The 24,416-nt window shown below is 39.7% G+C and overlaps 1 protein-coding gene across 2 annotated transcripts in view; it reads right to left on the bottom strand.

The window, feature by feature from the left end:
* Nucleotides 1-7,110: 7,110 nt before the first annotated feature.
* Nucleotides 7,111-24,416, bottom strand: part of braf (B-Raf proto-oncogene, serine/threonine kinase) — a 40,323-nt gene continuing 23,017 nt past the window's right edge. For both annotated transcript variants that reach the window (XM_042402822.1, XM_042402823.1), the window contains 10 exons: nucleotides 24,095-24,231; nucleotides 23,895-24,012; nucleotides 19,741-19,825; nucleotides 19,423-19,599; nucleotides 19,280-19,326; nucleotides 18,492-18,610; nucleotides 18,086-18,217; nucleotides 15,633-15,767; nucleotides 14,387-14,540; nucleotides 7,111-12,311 (listed from right to left, as the gene is read on the bottom strand). In XM_042402822.1, the coding sequence (XP_042258756.1) occupies nucleotides 12,289-12,311; nucleotides 14,387-14,540; nucleotides 15,633-15,767; nucleotides 18,086-18,217; nucleotides 18,492-18,610; nucleotides 19,280-19,326; nucleotides 19,423-19,599; nucleotides 19,741-19,825; nucleotides 23,895-24,012; nucleotides 24,095-24,231 (1,127 nt within the window). In that variant the 3' untranslated portion in view covers nucleotides 7,111-12,288. The remainder of the gene's footprint in view (nucleotides 12,312-14,386; nucleotides 14,541-15,632; nucleotides 15,768-18,085; nucleotides 18,218-18,491; nucleotides 18,611-19,279; nucleotides 19,327-19,422; nucleotides 19,600-19,740; nucleotides 19,826-23,894; nucleotides 24,013-24,094; nucleotides 24,232-24,416) is intronic.

Genomic DNA, 24,416 nt, shown 5'->3' with positions numbered 1-24,416 from the left:
AATTACACATATAATTAATTATATATTACAATCTGTAATATTTGGTTACATACTAATAAAATCAAAATCTTTAGAGTCAAATTAAAAAGGGGTTTTTGTTTACAGGCTGGGCTTGAATTACATCACTTGACTTTGTCTTCCTCGTCGCTCTTTTACCAGACAATGCATGGCTCCACAAACAGACAGAATAGTGACCCCCATGTGTGTCTACATTGAAACAATATCTTCATTCTTGAAAACCTCAGTCTATCTACTGAAAATATGGTAAAATTCATCTGTCTGCTGAATAATGCATTCACACTGTAACTATATTTCTGTATATCTATGAGTCACATGGTTTTACCACCACATATTCTTGGCTGTTTTGGCTCAACAGCGTAAATTTCATACTATTAATAATGATCAAAGCTGAAATAATAGGGGATGCATTACACAGAGTAAATTTGACACGACACATTAATTTTTCCGCATTTAAAAACCTCATTTCAGTATAACTGTTGGAAATCCTATGCTTAAAAACACATAGAAAGAGAACATTGAAGAGTTCGCACTGAGAAATATTGAGAAATATCAAGGAAACCTTGTAAATTTCAGACCAATCCTATTAAGCAAATGCTACCGCTGAGTCTAATAAAACATTGATGACTCTAAACATTCGAAAACTATAGACTTCAAATCATTTGTCATCATTGATGAACCTAATAAAGACGATTACTATTATATAAATTGTGTCTTATAAGTCTAAACTGTGTTGACGGATGGTTGGTTTAAATATAACAAATGTTCATTACGAAATTAAGACTGTGTAACGTGTAAGTATGCTGTACAGGCCCGGCAGAAAATAAAAGAGCGCTGTGACTCATTCCCAATGAGTTTCACGGCGTTTCTCTGTTTCCCGTCATGTCTACTTGCTGTGCATGGTTGCCATTTTGTATTGACTACCCTACAGAGAGACTGTATCATCTGTGCCACTTGGTGGTTGCTCTTGCACACTGCAGCTACTCCTGGATAAGTGATTTCACCCCCCTTCACTTCCGCCACAGCATTACCACGATATTACAGTATGATGTCATGCTGCGTCGCAGCAAAAGTTGAACCAGGTTCAACTTTCTTGTAAGATTTCCAACTTTAAAACACAATTTGTTTTATATAATAAAAGAAATGCAGATTCCAGTCTTAACTCAATTTTGACTAAATATTTGGCTTTGTAGAGCTGAATGCTCCCTTTGGTTTGTTATTTAGTTGTTTATTTCTTTGGATACATCAATTTATTATTTTTATCACTTTTGATATAGGCTAACTTTCCCTCTGCTTTGAGTTTTTGTGTTTTGCCAAGCTAAACATGTCCTAGACCTGCACTGGACACACAGATACAGCTAATCAAACGTCTCATCTTATGCATGGTTTTCTCTAAAAAGTTGCAAACACCTAAAAAAATAATAAGATTGATTGTCAAAGGAGAATATTAGCATTTAAGCTGTTTTCTACAATACACTGTCAAACTCTGATTACTGCTGTCAGAGCACATCGAGCCTCCTCCAGCCCAGTTAACTGTACAGGGATGTGTGGATGTGAGGCCGGTGATTGGTACAATGATGTCCCAGTGGTGGAAGTTTCCTCCTCTCTCTTGTTAGGGGGGGGGCAGATGGAGGAGCTGGGAGCATTCAAAGAAGCCTGTAAAGACAATAAATCACTCAGGAGAGGCAACGCCTGAGGGCCCGAGCAGCAACGCACGCACTGTGGATGGAATAAGTGATGAAGGACGGGGAGATGCTGGTGCATAAAGAGAAGGTAGAGAAACAAAAGGGAGAGTTGGTCAGAGGAGATGTGGAGTTTGCTGCAGGAAATGAAGAGAGGAGAAAGACAAAAGAACAGAAAGAAGCTGTTTGCAGTAGAGACAGGAGGAAAGCAGAGAGCCCATGATGTGGCGAACACATAAACTGACTCGTGGTAGAAGGACAGTCCTGACAAGATGTCTTTGCAGGAATCAGTTTAAAAAAACAAGGAAGTTAAGAAGAAATGGTGCATGAGTTAAGCCCCTTTCAGACATTCACCCATTTACATCAATCTGCAATTTAACATTCATGTCTGAATATGCACCCTGGTCACTTTTACAAGGTCACTTTTATGTAAAAGTCAGGTCTTAATAGGTCAGACCTGACAGATTTGTGTTGTGCTGAAAGTATTACCAAAATGTTAAATGCTGACAGATTCACATAAAGGCTGCAGCAACACAAGGTAAAACATGCAGAGAGAGAAACGTATGTCTAGTCCCACTGTGTGTAAGACATGATGATTGAGATATTACATTTATTACAAAGTCAGGGAAACACTTTAAGAAGCTGAGGAGATCAATCTTCTCATATGAGATCAGAATCCACAGTCCTCCTCCTGTGCAAAGATACATTTAAAAGTAGATGTGAAGCTTCTATGAGGCTTCAGCAGTCTGAGTTAGTCATACCAAGTGGATATCTGACACATTTACAGTTTTTTTAGCATCAAATTCCCTCTTTGTGTTTCCTCAGACAGTGTTTCCCTGTTGAGCTGTGGTGGAAGTATAGTAACAAAAAGAGGGACTTTGACACTAAAAATACTGTAACATTGAAAGATATCTACTTTATTTGACTCATTTGGACGCTGAAGCTTCATATTAGCTTCAGATAAACTTTTAAATTCATTTTTGCACAGAAGGAGGACTGTGGATTTTGTCTTTATCACTGCCATTGTAAGTGCGTTATGAAGAGATAATTTACTGTCAGAGATCTTCTAATGGTCAGTATGAACAGAAGGAATGATTACAGCAAGAAAAACATGTTTCAATGTTCATTTGGGTTCCTGACTGTTGTTTTAAGACAGACTTGAAAACTTGTGAACCCGTCCTTTAACAGGAAACTGAGCTATGAACTTTTTTTGCACTATTTCAGGAGGAATCTTACTGCTAAGATAAGACTCTTGTGTGCATACAGCCTGTCGTTTAATGTGGTCTGATGAAAAGAAAGTGGGGAAACAGTGAGTTTTGTACAACGTTAAACTATGTCTGACAGTTTTGACAACTATAAGTGGTGCAAAAACTGAGATTCGGCTGCTTAAGATCATTTCCCCTTAACATCTGACTTGGAAGCTGTGAGTTGGAAGCCAACTTCAGCATGGTATTGTTTGAACCATTATTTTCGGGAGATCACTGCTCTTTTCCTTCATTGTCCTACTTCACATTTATACTGTCCAACACAGTGAGAGTAAACTAAAATCCTCCACAGCCTTGTACTGTCGGCCTCTGAGCAGCTCCACTGGAGCAGCTGGGGCTTCGGTACTCTGTACAAGGGCACAGCACTGTAGATGAGTGAGGGGAGAGGGTGATTCATTCACCTCCCCCCTCCCACATATTCCTGATGGATGTTTCACACTGCTGCACTGTGTGTGGGAGGATTAGGATCTTATAGCTATTACATACTGTCATATAAATAAAGGTATCCATATTGTAACCGTGGTGATAAACTGCAAATATGATATGAGGGACAGGCAGCGTCTGTGATTTTATGAAGGGTTGTAAATATGTTTAACGGTGTGCATTATCATATTTCAGAGGTGTAGACAGTCTGAACACTGCTGTAAAATAGAGATAGAGTCAGGTCATGGTGTGATGCTCTACACTTTTATATAGACAAACATGTTATACTTCCATCTATCCACATACAGAACACAGGCTGATATCCTGTGTGCTTTGATCTTATCAACAGCAGCCTTATCTGCTGAGGCATATGATTATTACAGAGTCAAACTGGCCTCTTATGTGTGTGTGTGTGTGTGTGTGTGTGTGATGTGATCTCTTCCTACAAAACCACAGAACTCACTTACACACTTTTATAAGTATTACTTGTGTTAGACAAGTATTTAATACAGATGAATGAATTTGACTTGACATTAAATTAATTTCTCCTGGCTCGCATTTTCAGTTGCAAGTCAAGTATCAAGTCATCTGATATGTATTTATGTGAGCATGTCTTTGTGTGGTGATGTGTGTGTGTGTGTGTATTTGAATAATGGAGAGATGAACTGCAGCTCCTTGGTGACTCCTGCAGCATCAGTGGAGAACTGCCTTCAGACACTGAGTTGGATACCTCTGGGGCAGCAATTTCTCAAACAACAAGATAATGAAGGAAAAGAAATGTTTATGTTCTCAGGTTCCTACGCAATCAAACTTGTTGTCCTGCTAGTGGTGAACCCATGGATGTCAGCTCTCCACTTGAAATTGATTTGTCCATCCGTTTAGTCCTTTGGTCAAGAGCAAGATAAAGATAATTCAATTCAGACTTAATTAAAGACACAGTTTATGGGAGGCCCATAGCACAAGAAAATATAAAGAAAAAAACCCACACAGTATCTAAAAAAAAGAGATTAACTTTAAATGAGCTACCAGAGATTAATGCTTTGGTTTTAATGCCCTTAAAAATATGTGTGTGTATGTGTGTGTACATAAACATGTATATATATATATATATAAATATAGTTCCCAATTTACTCAGAAGTCTCCTGAAAAAGAAATATGTTCTTTAATACAAAGTTCTGAGGCAGGTATTAAAGTTATATTCTTAATATATTTTGAATTGTTTGCTCACCTGTAGACACATTTCAAATTTTCATTAAATTAACTGAGAGTGTACCAATTGAACTGTCTATCTGAACTAGATTTAAGGATGGGTTCACAATTATTGCCTTAAAACAACAGTCAGGAGCCCAAATAAACATTGAAACCTGTTTTTCTTGCTGTAATCATTCCTCCTGTTCATACTGACCATTAGAAGATCCCTTCATAATGACCTTACAATGGAAATGATGGAGGACAAAATCTACAGTCCTCCTTCTGTGTAAAAATGTATTTAAGCTAATATGAAGCTTCAGTTGTCCAAATGGGTCAAATCAAGTAGATATCTTTCAACATTACAGTCTTTTACTATCTTTTAATAGCCAGTATGAACAGGGGGAATGATTATAGTGAAGAAAACCTCTTCAGTTCCTTTCTAGGAAATTATTGAGAAACTGGGAAAATTTAGTGTATTGTTGCTGTTGTTTCTATGTATGTTTGGTAGAGTAGATGTGTGATTATAATTCATCATATATCATCTTGAAGTACAGGTTCACTACACACTGAACACTAAGACTGTGAAGGTGGCTTTGGAACTATATTGGCAGATGTGTCATGAAACAGATAAAAATTGGACTGTATTGTTTCACAGCGTATTAAAGCAGCAGATGTTTCCAGTGGTGGATGCTGCCACCATGTGGAAGAAAAGCACGTCTGAGTTAGTGGAAGACAAATGACACAAGAACCAAGCTACAGTTTTCATGCACTTCTTTAATATATCAGTTTTTCATATTCACAACAAATACATTAAGCTCTTTCTCCTTATGATACAGCCTTAAATATTTTTACACTCAACCGTTTTTCTCAGAGGTCTGCCTATCAAAATGTCTTTTAATCTTTGTCTCTTTATTTTGAACATTTTATAATTTGTTACATTTGTAGTCTCCATGCCTCCTAGCAAACTGACAGTATTTCCTTTGTACAACTATTTACAGGTGGAAAAACAAACGAACAAACAAAAAAAAAAAAAAAAAAAACAAATCTCCATAAAGTTTTTTCATGATAGTTCTCAGTTGAAAGGAATTGTTGGGTTTAAGGTGCAGGCAAGGAGGGAGAGGGAGGGAATGTTCCAGAAGAAAGAAAAAAAAAAAAAGGACAATGAAAAGTACAGAAAACTAAACACAAAGTCTTGGAGGAAGAGGAAGAGGAAGAGCGGAGGAGGAGGAGGAGGAGGAGGAGGAGGAGGAGTGGTGAGATCAGAGGTGGGTGGAGGAGAGGAGACCCCTCAGTGATGGAGGTCAGGGTTTTTCCTCCTGCAGATTCAATGACGTTTCAGGAGATATACATGTGTGATAATATTCTCATAGAAAATAAAAAGATCTCCAAGGAAAATAAATACAGCACTCTGAAAGACATTACTGTTTACTTCCTCAGGTCCCGACATGTGAACAATCTGAAAAAAACGTGCAACAGCTGATCCCAGAACAGCCCTACAGCTGCCAACTGCCACTGTAATCTGAAAACAGGCTTGTGAAGGCTGATACTGATGTGTGGAGGAGGACTGAGGACATGTGCTGCATCTAGTGATGCTAACACTTCACTCTGGGTCTATCAAACAGCAGCAGCTGACAGAAAAAATCTCAACTGTTCTGGAGCTTTTGACCACATCACAGTTTTTATATGTTGCTCAGTTCTCACAGAACTGTGATTCTGAGAACCTCTTTCATTCTTTCACTCGACAACAGCGGTTTCCAAGGTCAAAAGCATCAAAACAAGCAAGTAAGGGGACGTTAAGAGAACTTTTTTTTGTCATCTGCAGCTTCCAAACAAAGTGGGATGTATCATGCAGACAGTTTTGGTTTCATTTGTCTAGATTTTGAGATATCTGTCTCTGAGAGTTCTGCCTCCAGCCCAATACGATGGAGGTGACAATGGACAATATCATCCACAATCTATATCAGAATAATTATCACCTTTCTCTCAATAATGAGTATTTTGTTATACATCGATCAAATAATTCCTTTCTTGTTCGGTCTTATTTTAGATATGTTGTGTCTTATTTTTGATATGTTTGTCTGGATTAATTACAGAATAACCAGTTAAAGATTCTGGACTTTGGCCTAGACGATTGATTAATCGTCTGGTTCAATACCCTCGTTTGTTGGAGTTGAAAGTTTTAGTATGAGATTAAAACTATATATTTATTACAAACTCAAAGACAGTACATTTAAGTCACTAAGGGATTCACTATGACAGTAAATTAGCTTCATCTTACTTGCTGCACAGCCACCATCAACACTTCTCTTAGGGAAGATTTCCTTGGTGGAAAGTAGTTCCAGTTATAACAGTTCACTGTGAAGTCTGCACATTATCCAGAGTAATAAATTCAATGCACTGAGCAGCACAAACTACATTCCATTCACCTCCACTGTGTTGGGCTGGAGGAAGAAATGTCAGAGACTTCAAATTTAGACACGTAAAACAAAAACTATCTGACTGAATAGATACCACTGGAGGGAAGTGAGTAAATTTATGTGGACTGACCCTTTAATCTAATAATTCTGAATTATTGTGAGATTAAAGTCAGATTTAGTGCGCCCTTTCTTTCCATATTCTTTTACTGTCCAAAGACATGCAGGTTCAGTGGATTGGAAACGCAACTGCCCATTTGTCTGTCTATTTATCTTTGTGTGTGTGTGTGTGTGTGTGTGTGTGTGTGTGTGTGTTGACCCTGTGACAGAATGACACCAACCTTTCAGACTTTTGTCTTAACTTTTGACTTTTGAATTTAAAAAAGAAAAATTCTGATCTTAGTTCCTGAATTTCAAGATTCTAGGTGTAAACAGAAGTGCCCGCCTGTCATTTCCTTCTCACTCTCCTCACATTTCATGTCTTTGTCGACTATAAAATACAACTCTTCATTTTCAGAATAAAGCCCAATAATATCACAATAACACAATTATTCTAACTTTAAATTCAGAATTCTGAGATTTCAAGAGAATTCTGAGAATGAACAAAGTCTGACTTCATGAAAGAACTCTTCTGACTTAAATCAGTATTCTTAAAATAAAGAAAAACTGAGAATATCATTAAGTCTAAAATTATTTCAGAATTCCGACACCGTTTGTGAATTCAGTGACTACAACCAGAATCCACACTTTCCCACATCCTCAGTCCTCATCTGTAGGTACCTACATTATGACACAGTTTCTTCATTATCTTCAAAAATGTACAATTTCACGACAAATAAATTCTCGACAATTATCTCTCTCACATCAAGTGACTCAAAAGTCTCCTTCACAACCCAGACAATCCTTGAGGTGGTTCTCATCTTCTTGAGAGTGAATAACATGTTAACTCAGGTTTCCCCACGTTTGGTGAAGTTGTGGACAGAGAGGAACCTCCATCATATCAGAGGTGTTACACGACTGGACGATATGTCATATTTAATAAAAGCCCTACATTGTCTCTGTATATCAGTCTAACCATAACCTGCATACTGTGGAGGAGTCACGTATAAGTAATGGACAGATAACAGAGTAGTGCAAACTGCAAACCAAAACCTGTGGAGCTCTCTTCTTTAAAATCTACTGGTGAAACCCGCATACTGGAATGGCTGCTATTAGCTGGTCTTTAGTGTCAGGTGACACCAGCTTTTTTTTTTTTCCCCATTTTAACCTACTTGGGGACAGAAGTCCACAACAAGCTGAAAACAAAACCTCCACCATAAGTTATTACAGCACAATTGTTAGCTAACCACCTATTTACACACCCAGTGAACACATAGCAATGTTAGCAATTCATTTGAAACCACATTTCTTGTCTCCAGATGACAACTATTCACTCTCCTTTTAGCTCTGGTTTGTTCTCTACAAAATATAAGAGAAAAATATCTGGCTCTTTAGCAGCTAAATGCTACTTGCTAACGTTGTGTGTCTGCTGTTTGGGCAGGTGGTGTGCGGTGGGGTTTTTCTATAACCTGGTGGATACTAAAACTGACAGTTTGGCAATCATTTTTATCATTTACCTTTGTTTTTCCTTCCAAATAAGTTCTACTCCTGTGGTGTAATTATTATTCAGCTTGCTAGCTTTCTCCATTTTGCATTGGCAAAGAGAACAATAGCCTAGTTACTGATTAGGGCAACAGGACATGCAATGGCCAGATGGACAGTACATTTTCTGAACTGGTGGAGTACAAGGCACGGCCTATTGCGCCTACACACTGTCAATTTTAAATTCAAACAGATTATATCAGATTTATTTTTTTCTCCATGTTGGGACACTAGTTCAACCTTCAAATAAAAAAGTGACAGCCTTACTGCCTTCCCAAATCCTAGGTATTAACTTGGTGGGTGCAATGCTGTTATCACGGACATGAATGGTGTAATAAATCTGGAATTAACCTTCAAAGGCTTTGCCCCACCATTGCTGCCAGGTCAAATGAAGTGAACACGCACTCTACAGAGTGACATCACCTGGGACTGGACCAATAGCAGATGGACATTAAGTACCTTGCGTCCACCAGTAGATATCACGCTTCACACAGATTTTGGTTTGGTTATAATTCATCATTTATCACGTGATGAATTAGAAAACGCTCTTGTCTGATGTCTTACCCTGAGTAATGTGAGATTAATATCAATGTCATCTTTGTGCATCCAGTCCAGAGATACTTCTTTTTCACTTGATGGAGCAGGATTACAGGAGATCACTATCTCCCATTACTTGGGTATATTCAGTCAAGGAGCAGCTCATAAAATCTGTTATGAGAAGAATGTTGGAAATACAAACTCACTGTATTCTTTTTAGCCACTTATAAATTGGGAAAAACAACAGGAATGGAGTTCAGATCGATCAGAGCTATGCTAACATTGTAGCTGCTCCATCGACACTCAAAATAACATCATCTAAAGGCATCAATACGGCAGCATTGTTACTGTTTACACACATAAATATACACATAAACCTACATACTGTGTAACTTCAAAATGATATAAAATCACCGGTATTTAAGATGTTGATTACTGATGACAGTAGCTGAGGTGGTGACCTTGTCATGTTTGTCACTTTGCACCAGCCTGACCTGGTTTTTCTCACTTAAGATTTTCTACCAGTTTGCATTTTCGACATGCTTCTTATAACACATTATATGAGCTGCTCAGTGACAAAAAATGTCTAAATTACAGGAGATGGTGATCCAGGATCCGTGGAAAGTAATAGACTGTCCTTGCTCAGAGCTAGCAGTTTCCCCCTGCTTCCAGTCTTTGTGCAAAGCTAGGCTAAATATGTTGCAACACGATCTCAGTCCTGGACACACAAATATGTCACTGATGTTTATCTTCTCACCTGATTGTGGGTAAGAGGAAAAACTGGTGTACTTCCTAACACATTGGACTGTTCCATAAAGGTTGGCGACAAAACGTGTAATAACGTTGCTATGTGAGGAGATGCCTGAGGGTTAGTTCATGACAGAAAGACGTACATGATCCTCAACGAATGTCAACGATTCAACTGTGTGCTCCACCTCCACAACATCCATTTATCAAGCCAGCAGTCTCATTTGCTCAGCTCCCATCACTGTAGGTATGGTTACATACGCGGCTGCTGGAGGGTCCTTAGCTGACAATCGAGCCTTCCCAGCACAGTATTCACAGTTCAGCCCCTGCAGATGACTCGTGCACTGGAAATTGAAATTTTGGGTCATCAGCTCCGTATGTCACAATGTATTCTTCAATTAAAAAGAAAAGGAAAAGGCAAGTCGCTCATTTGCTTCAATCCATCTCTACAAAGTGCAAGTACACGAGTCACAACGACTAAACAAGCGTCAAAAGAAAGACTGGTAGCTTCAAATAAAGCGGTTCTTAAAATAAATCCAGAAAACAAAACAAAAAAAAATTCACATAAATAAGTAAATATCTGCAGGCCTGCCTGTACAGAAAAAGGCAAATGACGACGATAACAAAATAAAATGAACCTGTAATAACACCTACAATCCTTAACACACGCTGGAATGAAAAAGTACAGGTGCATGTGTAGAGAAAGTAAAAGGTGAGATTGAAAGAACATTTTCGGACTTTTCCCAAGACTAACAGAACTCTCCAGAGGATCACCGGTCCTTTCAGCAGGTAACGCTGCAGCACATTAGTCAGCAGCTGCAACAAGTAAGGTCCCCATTTTAAGCTGAGTGCAATATTAAAGCCACATTATCAAAAAAAACCAAAAAGGAATATGACAACATGCACTTGGTGTCACAAAAAAATCTGAGGTTAGGTTTTTTTTTTGGAAAAATGTGAGAAGCAAAGGAAAAACTTAGTTGCAATGATGCTGTGTAACAACTTGGAAGCTTAGAAAAGCAACAAGTACTGTACACATGACTTACACTGGAGCTCAGTGTAAAGCCTGAGCAGCAGCTCCACTTAGACCAGGCTCTTCAAACACAAAAAGAAACCACTCTTGTGTAGCAAACAAATCTGAGTTTTTCCTCCCTAAGAACAGCTCCTGTGGTCGGCAGACCATGTCAGGCTCTAGGCTTTTCTACTGGAAATCTACGGAAAGAACTGCTTCTGCTGCTTCCACATGAAATCCTTTGAAAAGGTGAAGCATCTCAGGAGCAAAATCTTTCATGCCTACCAACACCTCTAAAGCTCACTAATGAACATGCATTTCATTTGTTCATTTTTCCCTCTTAAAGAACAGCTCCTGTTGTTGGACCAGACATCTACAGAAGGAACCTCTTCTACTTTCACATGAAGGTTTAGAAATCCTTTTTAGCAAAAACTCCCAATAGATACAAGAGCAGTTTTATCACTCGTTTCTAATTGGTTAGAGGCAAACAAGAAGGCAAGACACAGTATTTTGTGGAATTTGGTCAGCATTAAGCCCAAAAAGAAAAAAAAAGCAAAGGCCTGTGCTGCGTGGCAGGGAGGAAAGCTTTCATCTAAAATAGCTACCATCTCTTCAAAAGAAACAAAAGGACAAAAAAAAAGCTTGGCATTCCTAGCAACTCCTAGCTAAAATCTAGCAACATGAGAAACTAATGAAAAAATAAAAATAGATCTATCTTTCAAGTCGTCTTCCTTCGGGGTTAATTCCTGCTGAATGACCTCTGACTCATCTCAGGAACGGGCTAACACCTGGCCTTCCATCTCAACCGACCGGTTCCAGGCCGCTCCTCCTTCCACAGGCCCCCGTCCTGCCGTCGGTCAAAGCACAGTTCAGCGGCCCGGCTGGACAAACCAGCCTCCCTCCTCACCCGAGCAGGAAAGGACGGGACGAGTATCTCCCAAAACCTCGACTTCTCCTGACGTCTCCCCTTTCCTTTTTGCTTTCATCTTCCCCTCCAGCAGGCAGGTCGATCCGTGGAGTTTTCCGTATCCTCCTCAAAACCGTTTTGGTATGGATATCTTCGTGTCTTGTTTTTTTTCTTTTCTTTCCTTTTTGTGTTGTTCAAGTTTCTTTTTTTTTGTTTTTATTTTTTTATTTTTTCCTAATTCTGTTTTGTCTGTCGCTGTGGCTGTTTGCCTGCTGGACAGCTTTTTTGCTGGAAGGACTCCAGAGAGGCTGCCTTCTTCAGGTTGACAGAGGAAGAAAACAGCACATTCTTTGAGACTATTTTTTTCAGTTTTTTTCAGTAATGAATGAATCCACCGCAGGGACACAAGACTTTTGAGAAGTGACGAGGGATGGACTAGTGGGATTGTCAGCACTTACTTAAATGCTGAAAACTCCCCTGAAAAAAAATAAGACATAAGCAGAAAATTAGTATGTAAGCACTGTTGCAGCGGGCTTAATCATTTCAAGTATCAGGTTTAACTGTTGGTATCTTTTTTTGTCACAGTTTAACTCAACCAATTCAAATGAAGGCAGAAAGTGGAAATGTATTTTCAGCTGAGTGTCTCATCTCAGGCAAAACAAGATTTAAGTAGAAATAAATTGCATCTTCACAGTACAGCTATCCCCATCTCCACCTCTATGGAATGACATTACTGACAACATTCCGCATCTCTTCATGCATGGATATTGAGATGTGTAGTTCTTAGGGGTGTAACACTACACAAAATTCACAGTTCAGTACAGCAGGGGAAAAAAAAAAAAACAGGAAGAAAATAACATTTTTGATCTTTTATTTTGAAAAATGTAAACATCCAACAATGGCTCATTGGTCCTAACTATTTCTGAAACAGTTTAGTTGTGCTGCAATGGAAAAAGAAAACAAGCTTTATGTTTCTTGCAAGGAGTCAGGACACCTGCTGACAGACCTGCAGCAGCTACAACAGTAACACAACCATCACAGGGCCAGAGATAATGGCGCATATTTAATAATAGTGTTGCACTCCGTCAGTGTCATGGGTCTCTAGTTTGTAATTCTGACGGCAGCAACACTACAGGGTAACCAGGGTAACAGGGTAACCATGCTAACTTGGCTAAGCTGGCTAGAATACATCCATGAGTATGCTATAGCTAAGTGGTGCACTGCCAAAACGTTCCAGGTAGAACTTGTGCTATAGAATTATTGTTCCACACTTCGGACTACGTGGATTATTAAACTATTTTAATATATATATACTGCATGCACTGAACCGTAACGTCTGTACTGTGGCGATTTGGCACAAATACTCGTACTGTTACACCCCTAGTGGTTGTTTACCAAAGATGTGCAATACAAATAAAATATTATCTTGTGAACCTGTATATTTAAGATGTATTACTTTTATCATTTTATTTGCTACTTGGAAGCGGTGGAGCAAGCTTAAAACACAATATCTGATACGGTGAAAGTGTTTCATATTTACAGATAAAGCAGACAGAGCAACATAATTGATTTGGAGTCATGTTTGTGTCCACCTGACCAATATACACTTTCCTATTAGCTCTGGTTTGGTCTCCACCAACTCTTCCTCATGCTCTATGTGGAATTTATCAGAGCTTGTTTGATGAGAGTGGAAATTGTGGCCTGGAAAACAAAAGCAATTAACTAAGAGAGGCTAAAAAAGCTCGGCAGAGCTGAGAGGAACTGCAGAGTTGGTGATAATGCTCTGTGGGTTTGTTACTACAAGTGACGCCTTTATATACAGTCATTTGATTGTTTAAGAAAACTACTCATGCAGCTATAATCTTCGTGTTTAATATCTGCATCAGATTTTGCTAAATCATCCATGCTATAACTATTTTACAACAACTGCACCTGTATGTAAAATAGAATGCTGTTTTTGAATTAATAACGTGTATTGTAACAGAAATATTCTTCCTACTCTTTCAGTAATTGGCGGGTGTGGCTCAGGAGGCAGAGTGGGTCATCCACCAATCAAAAGGTTGGTGGTTCAATCCGCAGCTCCTCCAGTCCGCATGTTCAAGTGTGCTTGGGCAAGATGCTGAACCCAAATTACTCCCAATGGCTGCACCAGCAGTGTGTGAGTGTGTGTGTGAATGGGTGAGTGAGCATTAGAAGCATTGTAAAGCACTATATTGCTCCTGATGAGCAGGTTGGCACCTTGCATGACGGCCTCTGCCATCAGTGTATGAATGTGTGTGTGAATGGGTGAATGCTGGCATGAGTTGTTAAGTACTTTGAGTGGTCAATAGACTAGAAAAGCACCATATAGCCTAAGTGTAGTCCATTTACCATTAATTCCAATCACGTCTACTTTGCTGTTTTTTCGATATTTGTTAAGCTACTGTGAATGAAACTTTCAACCTGAAACATCAACATCAACAACTCAGGTTGGTTCTTTGATATATTGAATCAAAGAGGTGCCACAAATACTGTTAAAACACATGTGTATGTGTATGTGTTGTTGAGCTCACCATAGCCGCCAGCCTGGATGGGGGTTTTGGGTGAGGCGCAGGCGTACAAGCTGAAGTCCTCTGTCTGAAAGCCGGCTCGGTTTAACGAAGGCTCTGAGGCGCTGCGGTGGATTTTGGGTAACGAGCGAGCCAGCAGCTCAATGGACGCCAAGATCTGAAAAAAAAACACACAGCACAGCCACAGGGTCATCAATCAGAATCAGAATTATCACCATTCACAGCAAAACACGACCAACCAAAACCAAGAAAAATGTGCATTGTGTTTGAGTCATTGCTTCAGTTTTCAACCAGCAAATGGAGGCCATCTATTGGCAAAGCCAATTCAATTGTTCATTGATTAAACAACATTAAACATGTCTTAATAATGTGAAATTCACAGATAACATAAAAAACTGAAACCCAATTTGCTGCTACATGTTTAAAAAACATTTTACCCCCCCCTTAAAAAAATCCACATTGGTCTACTGACATTACATCACATTCTGGGACTAAAATACACCTACAATCAGCACTGACTAATGGAAACACCAGTCTTTCTATTATAAAATAAATTCCAGTATCAAACCATAGTGTGGTTGGCACCAACAAATAAAGGATGGGTAACAGACACTGAAGGGGATGGAATTACCTGTACAATAATGGCTTACTTGCTGAATACAAACATATTGTAATCGTTCATTAATTAAATTGCAATCACTTCTACTTTGCCGTTTTTTCAAACAGTGTTAAGCTACTGCCAATGAAACTCTACACTTGCTGTTGATGTTTCACGTTAGCGTAGAAACACCCAGAAGGCAGCGAATTGGGCGGAGCCGCAACCTCATTCATTTTCACTGCGGCAGAGTGGTTTCTGTAATAGTTTCCACTGCAGCACAACTAAACTGTTTTAGTAATAGTTATGACCAATGAACCATTGTTGGATGATTACATTTTTCAAAATAAAAAACCAAAATGTTCTTTTTCTACCTTTCTTTTGTTTTCTCTGCTGTTGCGAAATCATACTGAAACATTCATTTTATGTACTGTTACACCCCTACTGTGCACTGCGTACATTATACTGAATAGACTGAGACAACAGGTCAAAATGAAGGAAGTGTTGAGGCAAATTAAAACAGGAGCAGATCAGGAAACAGGGAGATGTCTTACTAAAATATGATAAAATATAATTCAGGAAAGGTTTTTTTTGGCCCCACCTGGTCCCCAAAAATATAACTGCATATAATTGCGCTACATTTATTTGTCTCACTTGAGGGAAAAGGGGTCGCTCCTCTCTCTTCTTCTTCAGGCAGTCAGCCATCAGTCTCTTCATGGCCTTTGGACAGTTGCTGCGCACCTTGCTGAGGTCGGGAGACAAGTAACCTCGACCCACCATAAATATGATCTGCAGGGAAAAGTAGATACCGGTCATTGTTATATCAGTTAGCAGGATAAACAGGCTGTTAATGTTGCGTAGAGCTGTAGCTTCTAATAGAGCCTGCATGTTAATATTAGGAGATATGCTTGTGGTCTGGATCATAAGGTGTGTTGAGTTAATTCAAGATCCCAGCACTTTTATAATATGTTCTCCTCCTCCTCTATGGAGCCGGGAGTCTGCCACTTGAATAATTATAAAGATAATAACATATAACAATGATGATAATATATAGATAATAATCATAATAATTATATACAATTTAACTGGAGGAATTAGAGGCAAACAAGCCCATGGTGTTAACTAGATTTAAAGTCCACCAACAGCCTACAGGTATATTTCCCCCTGTGGTTTCCCTTCTCCTGATCTTATTTAACCCATGTAGGGATATTTACTTACATTATGTGCTTATTGTTTATGTTATTTAATAATCTAAGAGATCATCACCCACATTGCATCAAACACCACCCCTATTCACAGAGAGCATCTATGTTGAAATGCTAAAAAAAAGGACTACAGCCAGGTTGTAGATTAACAGGTAGTTATTAATCTGTGATGATATTCTTACTCAAACTGCTATAGCTAATCCCTTTAAACATAATAACATGTGTAAAATTGGTATATACTTATATACATTACTGACAACATGTTAATCAGTGAGCTTTAGAGGTGCTGGTAGGTGTATTTCTGAACTTTGAACAAAGCCAGAGTAGCTGTTTTCCCCTGCTTCCAGTCTTTATGCTAGGCTAGGCTAACCACATCCTGACTCCAGCTCTGTACTGAATACAGACACTTCACAGTCTGGTTATTTGCTGTCACCACAACTGGAGCAGACAGATAATGCTAGCTAGCCCCTTACTTTCTATAATGTAGGACAAACAGCCTGAGTGTGCAGGAGCTGCTGATGACTCAGCAGGTGTTGAAATAGCATAAACCAAAAGTAATGTCTAGTGGGAACTATTGCTAACATTATCAAGCTAGGCTAAATATCTTCCACTTTCCAAGTGGAATACAAACCTAACAGCACAATGGGTCCTGCCAAATGCTGAATGTTGTAAAGAGATAAACATCTTAAATCATTAACCAGTGCTATGTGGGCCTGTTAAAGAAAAAAAAGAGTAAAAAAACTTCTTGAGACAATGTTTGTACATTATAGAGTTGCAAAGTGAGAGGAGCTATTTTGGGGGTCCCTGGTTCCGGAAGTAAAATCCTTTTTTTTCCCCATAGACAACATTAGTGACTCAGTATGAGCTTCCATGGCTTGGATCAACATGAAACTCTCCTGGTGAAATCATCATAATGAAAGATGAACAATTGTTTTATAAAATATCTGGCTCACAAGGTGCATTTCAGCAAGAAACAGTTTGGTCACATGCGCTGCTAAGAGGCTAAAGATTACAGTGTTGAAAAACCTGATTTTACAATCTAGTGAATCCGTTCACTTTTCATTTCTGGGTCACTTTTGAGTGAATTCAACAACTATGGCTATTTTTTTACAGCTTCAGCGATGATGTGTTTTGAATTGCTTACCTGGTGGCCAACGCTCATGGGTATTCTAGTATTCTTAGCTGTAATAATTCTTAGCTGTAGTGTAAATAATGTAAATTGGTGGTCAGAATATAAACCTACAGGATCGTTACATTATCCAGGAGAGTCCTGAGGTTCTATGTTCAGTAGTATTGAAGAGATTGTTTAAAGAAATATCTGAAATGGGAATACAGAATGGGGTATAACACTTCCAGAACCAGCAACCCCTCACACTTCACAACTCTATACACAACTATAATGTGCTCCACCGCAGTTGACAAACCGTCTCCTAGAAAAAAATGGAAAATTACGCACAATAGCTGCAGCATCATTATAGTTTATCCTTACTTTTACAAACAGGGCGACGAAATATAACTTTAAGAACTAACTTTAAGTTAGTCATTAAAGTATATAAGTTCAGGACGCTTGGTTAGTTGAGACAATGCATGGTGGATATATTCAAAACAGAAATCTTATTGGGTGGTGAAAATATTCTATTTTTTTTTTTTCATCACTGGAGTTGCTGGTGTATGCAGGCATTTATGTAGCAACACATGCAAAAGACCTGCAGGGGCAGGGTTCCTATTTTTCTGGTCACTGAGGTTATTTTGGTTTAGACTTCTCTCTGTATAGACAACCATGTGTGTTTAACCATGTTTGGTACATGTGTAAGCAGGGAGCTACTGAACTGGAATATGAAAACTATGAAAACATTAAAAACAGACTGTATAAATGCGTTAGGATTTGTTCAAACATCCGACCTGGTCTCTGTTGTTGATGTTGGAGTAGGGCAGTGCTCCTGACATGAGCTCATACAGCACAATGCCAAAGGCGTAGACGTCTGACTGGAAGCTGTAGGGATTCTTGTCCTGCAGCCGGATCACCTCTGGAGCCTGAGAAAGCACAGGTTAGACTGACTGTCACATGACACGCTGCTTTCATCCAAGGAAAACTACACACGCACAGAGGACATAGTACACACTTTGCACTCATGCCAGAACACAAATATATTTTATGTTTTATAAAAAAAAAAAAAAAAAAGTATTGGTTTTCTTCATGATAATAATAGCATAAAGCCTAAATTGTTTGATTTAAACCCTGCTGCTCTAGAATTGAAAACATTTATCTCCAAAAGACTCACAAAACACACCACAAACCAACACTCACCATCCACAGTATAGAGCCAGACAGCTGCTCAAACTGGTGGGAGCCACTCCAGCGGGACTTCACTGTGGCCAGACCAAAGTCACCAATCTTCACCGTCAGATCCTCATGGAGGAAAATATCTGGAGGGGGCGGAGGTCAAGGAAATACTCTCTTCTTCCACCTCTAAGTTCTTAGCTATGTAGGAGTTGTGTATTCTGAGGACAGAGGTTATATTTCCATCCCTGACGTCTGTTAGCAGTGTTTCCCCTAGGCTGACTGCTTTGGCCTGGTCTGTGGGGGTCCGCTAAGCAAAAGTCAGGAGATTCAGCAGTCACACATTTCTCCGTTCTCTTTCTCTGTTTAGCAACTTCGGGTAAGGCGAACTCATTGTTGCTAACCCCCTTCACTTCCAACACACATATTAGGCACTGCCCTATTCCTTAAAAAGGAGCAACGCTACCAAGAGTTTCCTAGGCAACAGCTCACGTTTCTAAACAACGCTGCACAGAAGCTTCCAAACGCTATTTATTTCTGAATGAATGGATATTTGGCGTTAAAATATATTGTTTTGGCCTAGCAGGGGTTCTCGTTCTGTACAATTATAGGGGAAACACTTTTTAGGATGATAAATCATGAACATCATCAAACCTCCAGTTTTGGACCTTCACTTCTAGTATAAACTAGTATCATGGGCAGTGTTTTCTTTTTTTATAGCTGCCATCTGCGTGTGTTAAACAAGGTCACCAGTGGATCTGATGAGCACTTTGACAGTGTGTCAAGTGGTTGAAAAATGTACAATGAGAGGATACTGTTGCTCTTCAGATCTCTGTGGATAATTGATTTGGCATGCAGGTAACTGAGGAGGAAAAGACAAAAAAAGTTACTGGACTTGCTGCAGGAATGGTGAACTCTGACAGAGACTGTCTGTGTAATTGTGGGGTGGGGGACTCACTCCATGCCCTGGGCAGTCTGCCGGGCGATGTCGATGAGCTTGATCATTTCAAACTTGGTCTCGATGATGTGCAGGTGGTGGTACAGACTGGAACCTTCACACCACTGGGTCACAATGGCCAGCTGGGGCTTGGTGGTGTAGCCCATGAACAGCAGGATGTTCACATGACGCGTTTTCCTGGTGCAAACACACACACACACACATACAGGTTGATAAAACTGTTTTGTATAGCTCTGTTAAAGGGCCTTAATTCGTGCCAGGTCATAATGTTAATGTATAAACAGAGTCTCCTGGTTAAACAGTAGGTGGAAGAGTTACCTGAGGACTCCCACTTCATTCTTGAAGGCCTGAAGCTGTTGTGGCGTGGGAGCAGTGACGTTCAACATCTTCACAGCCACATCACCTGAGAGGACAAAGAGGATACGTCAGTGTGATACATAATGTATCCACTCAATCTTCACACATGGATGCACACCACCAGCATCTGACAACAAACTACCACACAACCTTGATGTCCTTGGTCAGACAAAGTAAGATTTCTGTAACACTTCAACACGACAGTCTGAACTGAACGGTGTCATGTTAAAAGAATTACCACAGCAGCACAAAAGAGAGATTAAATGCACATCTTGTTCCTCTAGAGGTTATTGTAATCACTTAAAGGGGAACTTGATTTTAACACATCAGCGTGTGTTGGGGAGTAGAGGTCTTCATGGGTCCACCCAAACCCTAGAACCAAAGACCCATACAGGTTCTGATCCATGTTTTATGCGGTCAGTTGAGTCCAGGTCAAGTCCCATTCTATTGCTGAAGGTCTGTTTAACATAATGTGTAATACCCGAGTGGATCCGAGAAGACCTGGCCGTAATCAGACAGCACTGATCATGATGGAAGTGCTGTGTGTGTTCATGTATGCAACAGCAAGGAATGCAAGCAAACTGCAAAGTGCATCTGTGGCCACAAAGTGATAACAAATGACCTGCGTGACCCTTCAGCTCAGGAGCTGAAGGGTCAGAGAGCAGAAGTCAGACTCGTCTCGGAGAGCACAGATAGCAAATTAGCAATGCTAACGTTTGCAGCCATGGCAATGAACAAGCAATCGTTATTATAGTTCAAAAGGGGCAAACAGTCAAAGTTATCTTTATTATGCTAGATGCAGCAAAACTACAAAGATGATTCTGAAGGAGTCGCGTTTGTCATCCGTCACTGTGACACAAAGTGGACTTTTAAACTGAATAAGTGGATTAGCCATGCTGTTTCAATCCGCAAGATAGGAATAACAGAAAACCTGGATTTATTTTACCAACTTTCTTGGCAAGGAGGATGGATTATATGCGTCATGGCCAGGCAGGGGGGAGAAACTAACTTTACATTAGGTAAGACACAAAGTCTTTTTGACAACTTGTAAATTAATGTTAACTTTTTAATAGCAATCAGCTGTGAAGTTGGTGCCGATCGGGTCTGTCTCTCCAGGCCAGGTTCGGGTCCGACATTTCTTGGTTCTGCATGGGTCTGGAACCAGCTTACAAATAATAAACGGGTCCAGTTTGGGTTCGGGTCTGGTTCAGTTCCTGATACTACATTTCCGGGTCTTTTTTGGGTTCAGGCATGAATTTTTGAAACTGTGAAGACCTCTACTGTGGACTTCTACTGCATATGTGAAAAAAGTGGTATCAAAGTAGTGGGTAACTCACTTGCTGACAGAGATTGGGATATTATGTGTAAAGATATCGAACATTTGTCTGTAGATTTGAAAATTAGATTGATCCAGTTTAGATACTAAATCGTTTTTATTGGAATCTCTCCACAATCTATCAACTTAAGCTTTAACCCATCATGCATACATTAATGCATATGCTTTGGGAATGGCCTCTTACACAGAACTACTGGAGGAAAGTCTGTAAATGTATTTTTGATTGAAATCAAAATTATTATGAAAAAAACCACTGACTATACATATTAAGTGACCCGCTAGTTGTGGCAGACTGTCGAACTTCAGATTTGACCCAGTATAGTATAATGGTGAGCAGACAGATTTTGTTGAGGGGTTGGAAGACTCCAGGGAAACCATCATTGCAGGAATGGATTACTCAGCTAGGCAAGGTGGCCTCGTTTGAGAAAATCTCATTAAGAATGAGAGATAGGGAGTATATATTGAAGTATATTAATGTAAGGAATTTAATAAATACAATATGGACTACAGTGAAGGTTAATGAAATAATTAAAGGTGTTCGTAGGTAGTCTTTTTATGGCCTGATCACTGAAAGTGCGAGGAACCTATTGTTTTTGTAAAGATTATTATTCCCCTTTGCCATTGCATTTTTGAGGGGCTTGGGATGCTCGAAAACTCACGAAAATTGGCACACATGTCAGAACTGGCAAAAATTGCAAAGTTCTGTAGTGACTGGGCTCAGATGTGGCCTTTCAGGCTCCATAGCACCCCCGAACGCAGGACCATGTTGAAATAAAGTTGCGCAGATGCTCATGAAATTCGGTGGGACCATTAGTCTCATCATTCTGGACATAATCCAAGTTTTTTTGCCGGACAGGAAGTCAGCCATTTTGAATTTCATGCGAATTTCATTTTACAAACAAATATCTGAGGCCTTTAGGATACACAAAAAAAAAAAAAAATCACAAAACTTTGCACCTATGTTCAAACTAGTAAATATGTCGATTTGATATTGCCATTGGGCTTGGACATGGCACTTGTTTTTGAGTGTGGCAAAATGGCTTGAGGGCGCCCCTAGAAAATTTCAAAGTCAAAGCCCCCACCTTTCCATTGGACGTAGATGTATGAAATTTGGTAGGCAGATGTAACATCTCGAGACTTTTAAAAAAGCCTCTTGGAGCCATATCCTAAGTCCAACAGGAAGTAAGCCATTTTGAATCTACTTTGCATCTCTTTCGCAAAGTGAAGCCATTGTCAGGCATTGTACTTTAACAGACTCCTCCTAGAGACCTTTGTAAAGCTAAATTGTGAAGCATTTGAGTTTTCGTGGAACATCCTTTATGTGGCGTGCCGGTCGATTTTGAAACAGGAAACAGGAAGTTGTTGTAACTTGACTTTACATTGTCCATTCTGTCCCATATTTCTCATGCTTGATAAGAGTCCAGGCCTGAATACATCTACATGTCAATATTGAGTCATAGTCATAGCGCCACCTACTGACAACAGGAAGTCAGTCTTGTGTGACAAACATCATCCGATTTATATGAAATTTACATGGTGTGGTCTACACTTGATATAGAGCAACATGACGTATAATTAGTGGGTGTTCTCTAGCGCAACATAGTGGAAACAGGAAGTGATATTTATCTCCTACAGGTAATGTTAAATATTCATGAAAATGTTTATCCATGAGGTTACCCTCTGATAAATGTAGTAATGCATTAATATTTCACTTATGTAGTATTGTTTATGGATAGCAGGAAGTGAAGCCTAATTGACACAGTTCATCAAATGTATAGACAATTTCCAATATGTCATCACCAGTGCCACGTACTGCACACAGGAAATGATATTTTACTCCTTTACACAGCGTCTGATAATACTGAAAATTCAGAGCCATGTCAACAGAACTCTAGTAGCAATACCATGGCTGCCGCTCCCTCCAAAGCGCATGAGGTGCGAGGGCCCGTTCATCACTACATGCACCTTTAATTTGTTTAGTTTTGTTTCTACGTCTGTGCACTGTTTTGTACAATTCTCTTACTAGAGACTCTTTGTTTTTGTTTATACAGAATATCAATAAAATATAAATCTGAAAAGAAGTAGTATAAAGCCTTTTGTGTCTCCAGAGGGAGCTGTGTGAAATCTGATCATTTGCCTCAGTGATGTCACATGAGTCAGTGTGGGTTGGGGCTGAAGACTACAAGTTTGAAAAGAAAAACAATCTGGAAGTGTGAAGTTAGAAAGAAGTGAGGTTACCAGACCTTTGTAGCCTGTTCCTCATCTTTGCTGGAGGCTAGCAGCTCCAGGCTACATTAGCTGCTACTAGCATAACACACCCAAATCTCCAAACCAACAGTCGCCATCCAGATTGCATTGTCCAAAAATGTTTTAGGAGTGCAATGCTACATCAGTACAGTACTCTTAATGATCATCTCTTATGCACAAAGAAAAAAATCAGTGTAAGAAAGCAGGAAATGCTGTGAATGAGCCCATTTTAAGTTCTCAAATCAGATCAGTCAATAATAATGAGACTTTTTTTACCCTCACAGTTCTGGCAAGGAAAAAAAAAAGACCCAGAGTCTCCCTCCCTATAGTTTCATGACTGGAGAAAATGATGAATCTGTACTAAAATGTTTGATGTAGGAATTAAATGTCGCAACTTATATATGTCTGGACATTAACAGGCAGCAGAATCCTCTAATAAATGATGAAACTATTGAGATTATTTAGTGATGTATTAGTGGATTCACTGTAAGAAGAGAAGCAAGCTGCTTGTGGAATATAACACTGGTCTTACCATGCCACTTTCCCTTGAAGACTGTTCCAAAGGATCCAGAGCCTATCCTCTGACCCAGAGTGATCTGACCCTCGGGGATTTCCCAGTCATCACTGGAGTCCCTTCTCCCCAGGGTTTTCTGTTCCACAGGACACACAGTCAGCACAAGCACACACACACCAGGACCTGAAGAAGGACTTGCATCTGTGTCAATCTCTTACCATTTTATTGCGGTCCTCAGACGAGGACGAAGACTTGCGCTCCCTCTGTTGGCATGGCGACTTCTGTGGAACCTTGACGTTGGTCAGAGAGCCAGGTAAAGAGGCAGGAGGCGTGGCCGACAGCCCTGTGGTGGAGCCTGGAGGGGAATCAGGGATGAAAAGAGGAGAAACAGTAAGAGAAGAGAGGTGAGGTGGATAGGAAACACGGGTCATAAAAGAAGGTGAGAGAAAGCAGAAGAGTAAAGAAAGAGGAGGTTTGGGCAAGGAAAGGGACTGAGGAGGCTGTATCTGTCGTGTGTGTGTGTGTGTGTGTGTGTGTGCG

The sequence above is a fragment of the Thunnus maccoyii genome, chromosome 23, assembly GCF_910596095.1.
Source record: "Thunnus maccoyii chromosome 23, fThuMac1.1, whole genome shotgun sequence".
Lineage (NCBI taxonomy): Eukaryota > Metazoa > Chordata > Actinopteri > Scombriformes > Scombridae > Thunnus > Thunnus maccoyii.
The sequence above is the reverse complement of the archived record's forward strand: the minus strand, read 5'-3'. Positions and strand labels throughout refer to the sequence as shown.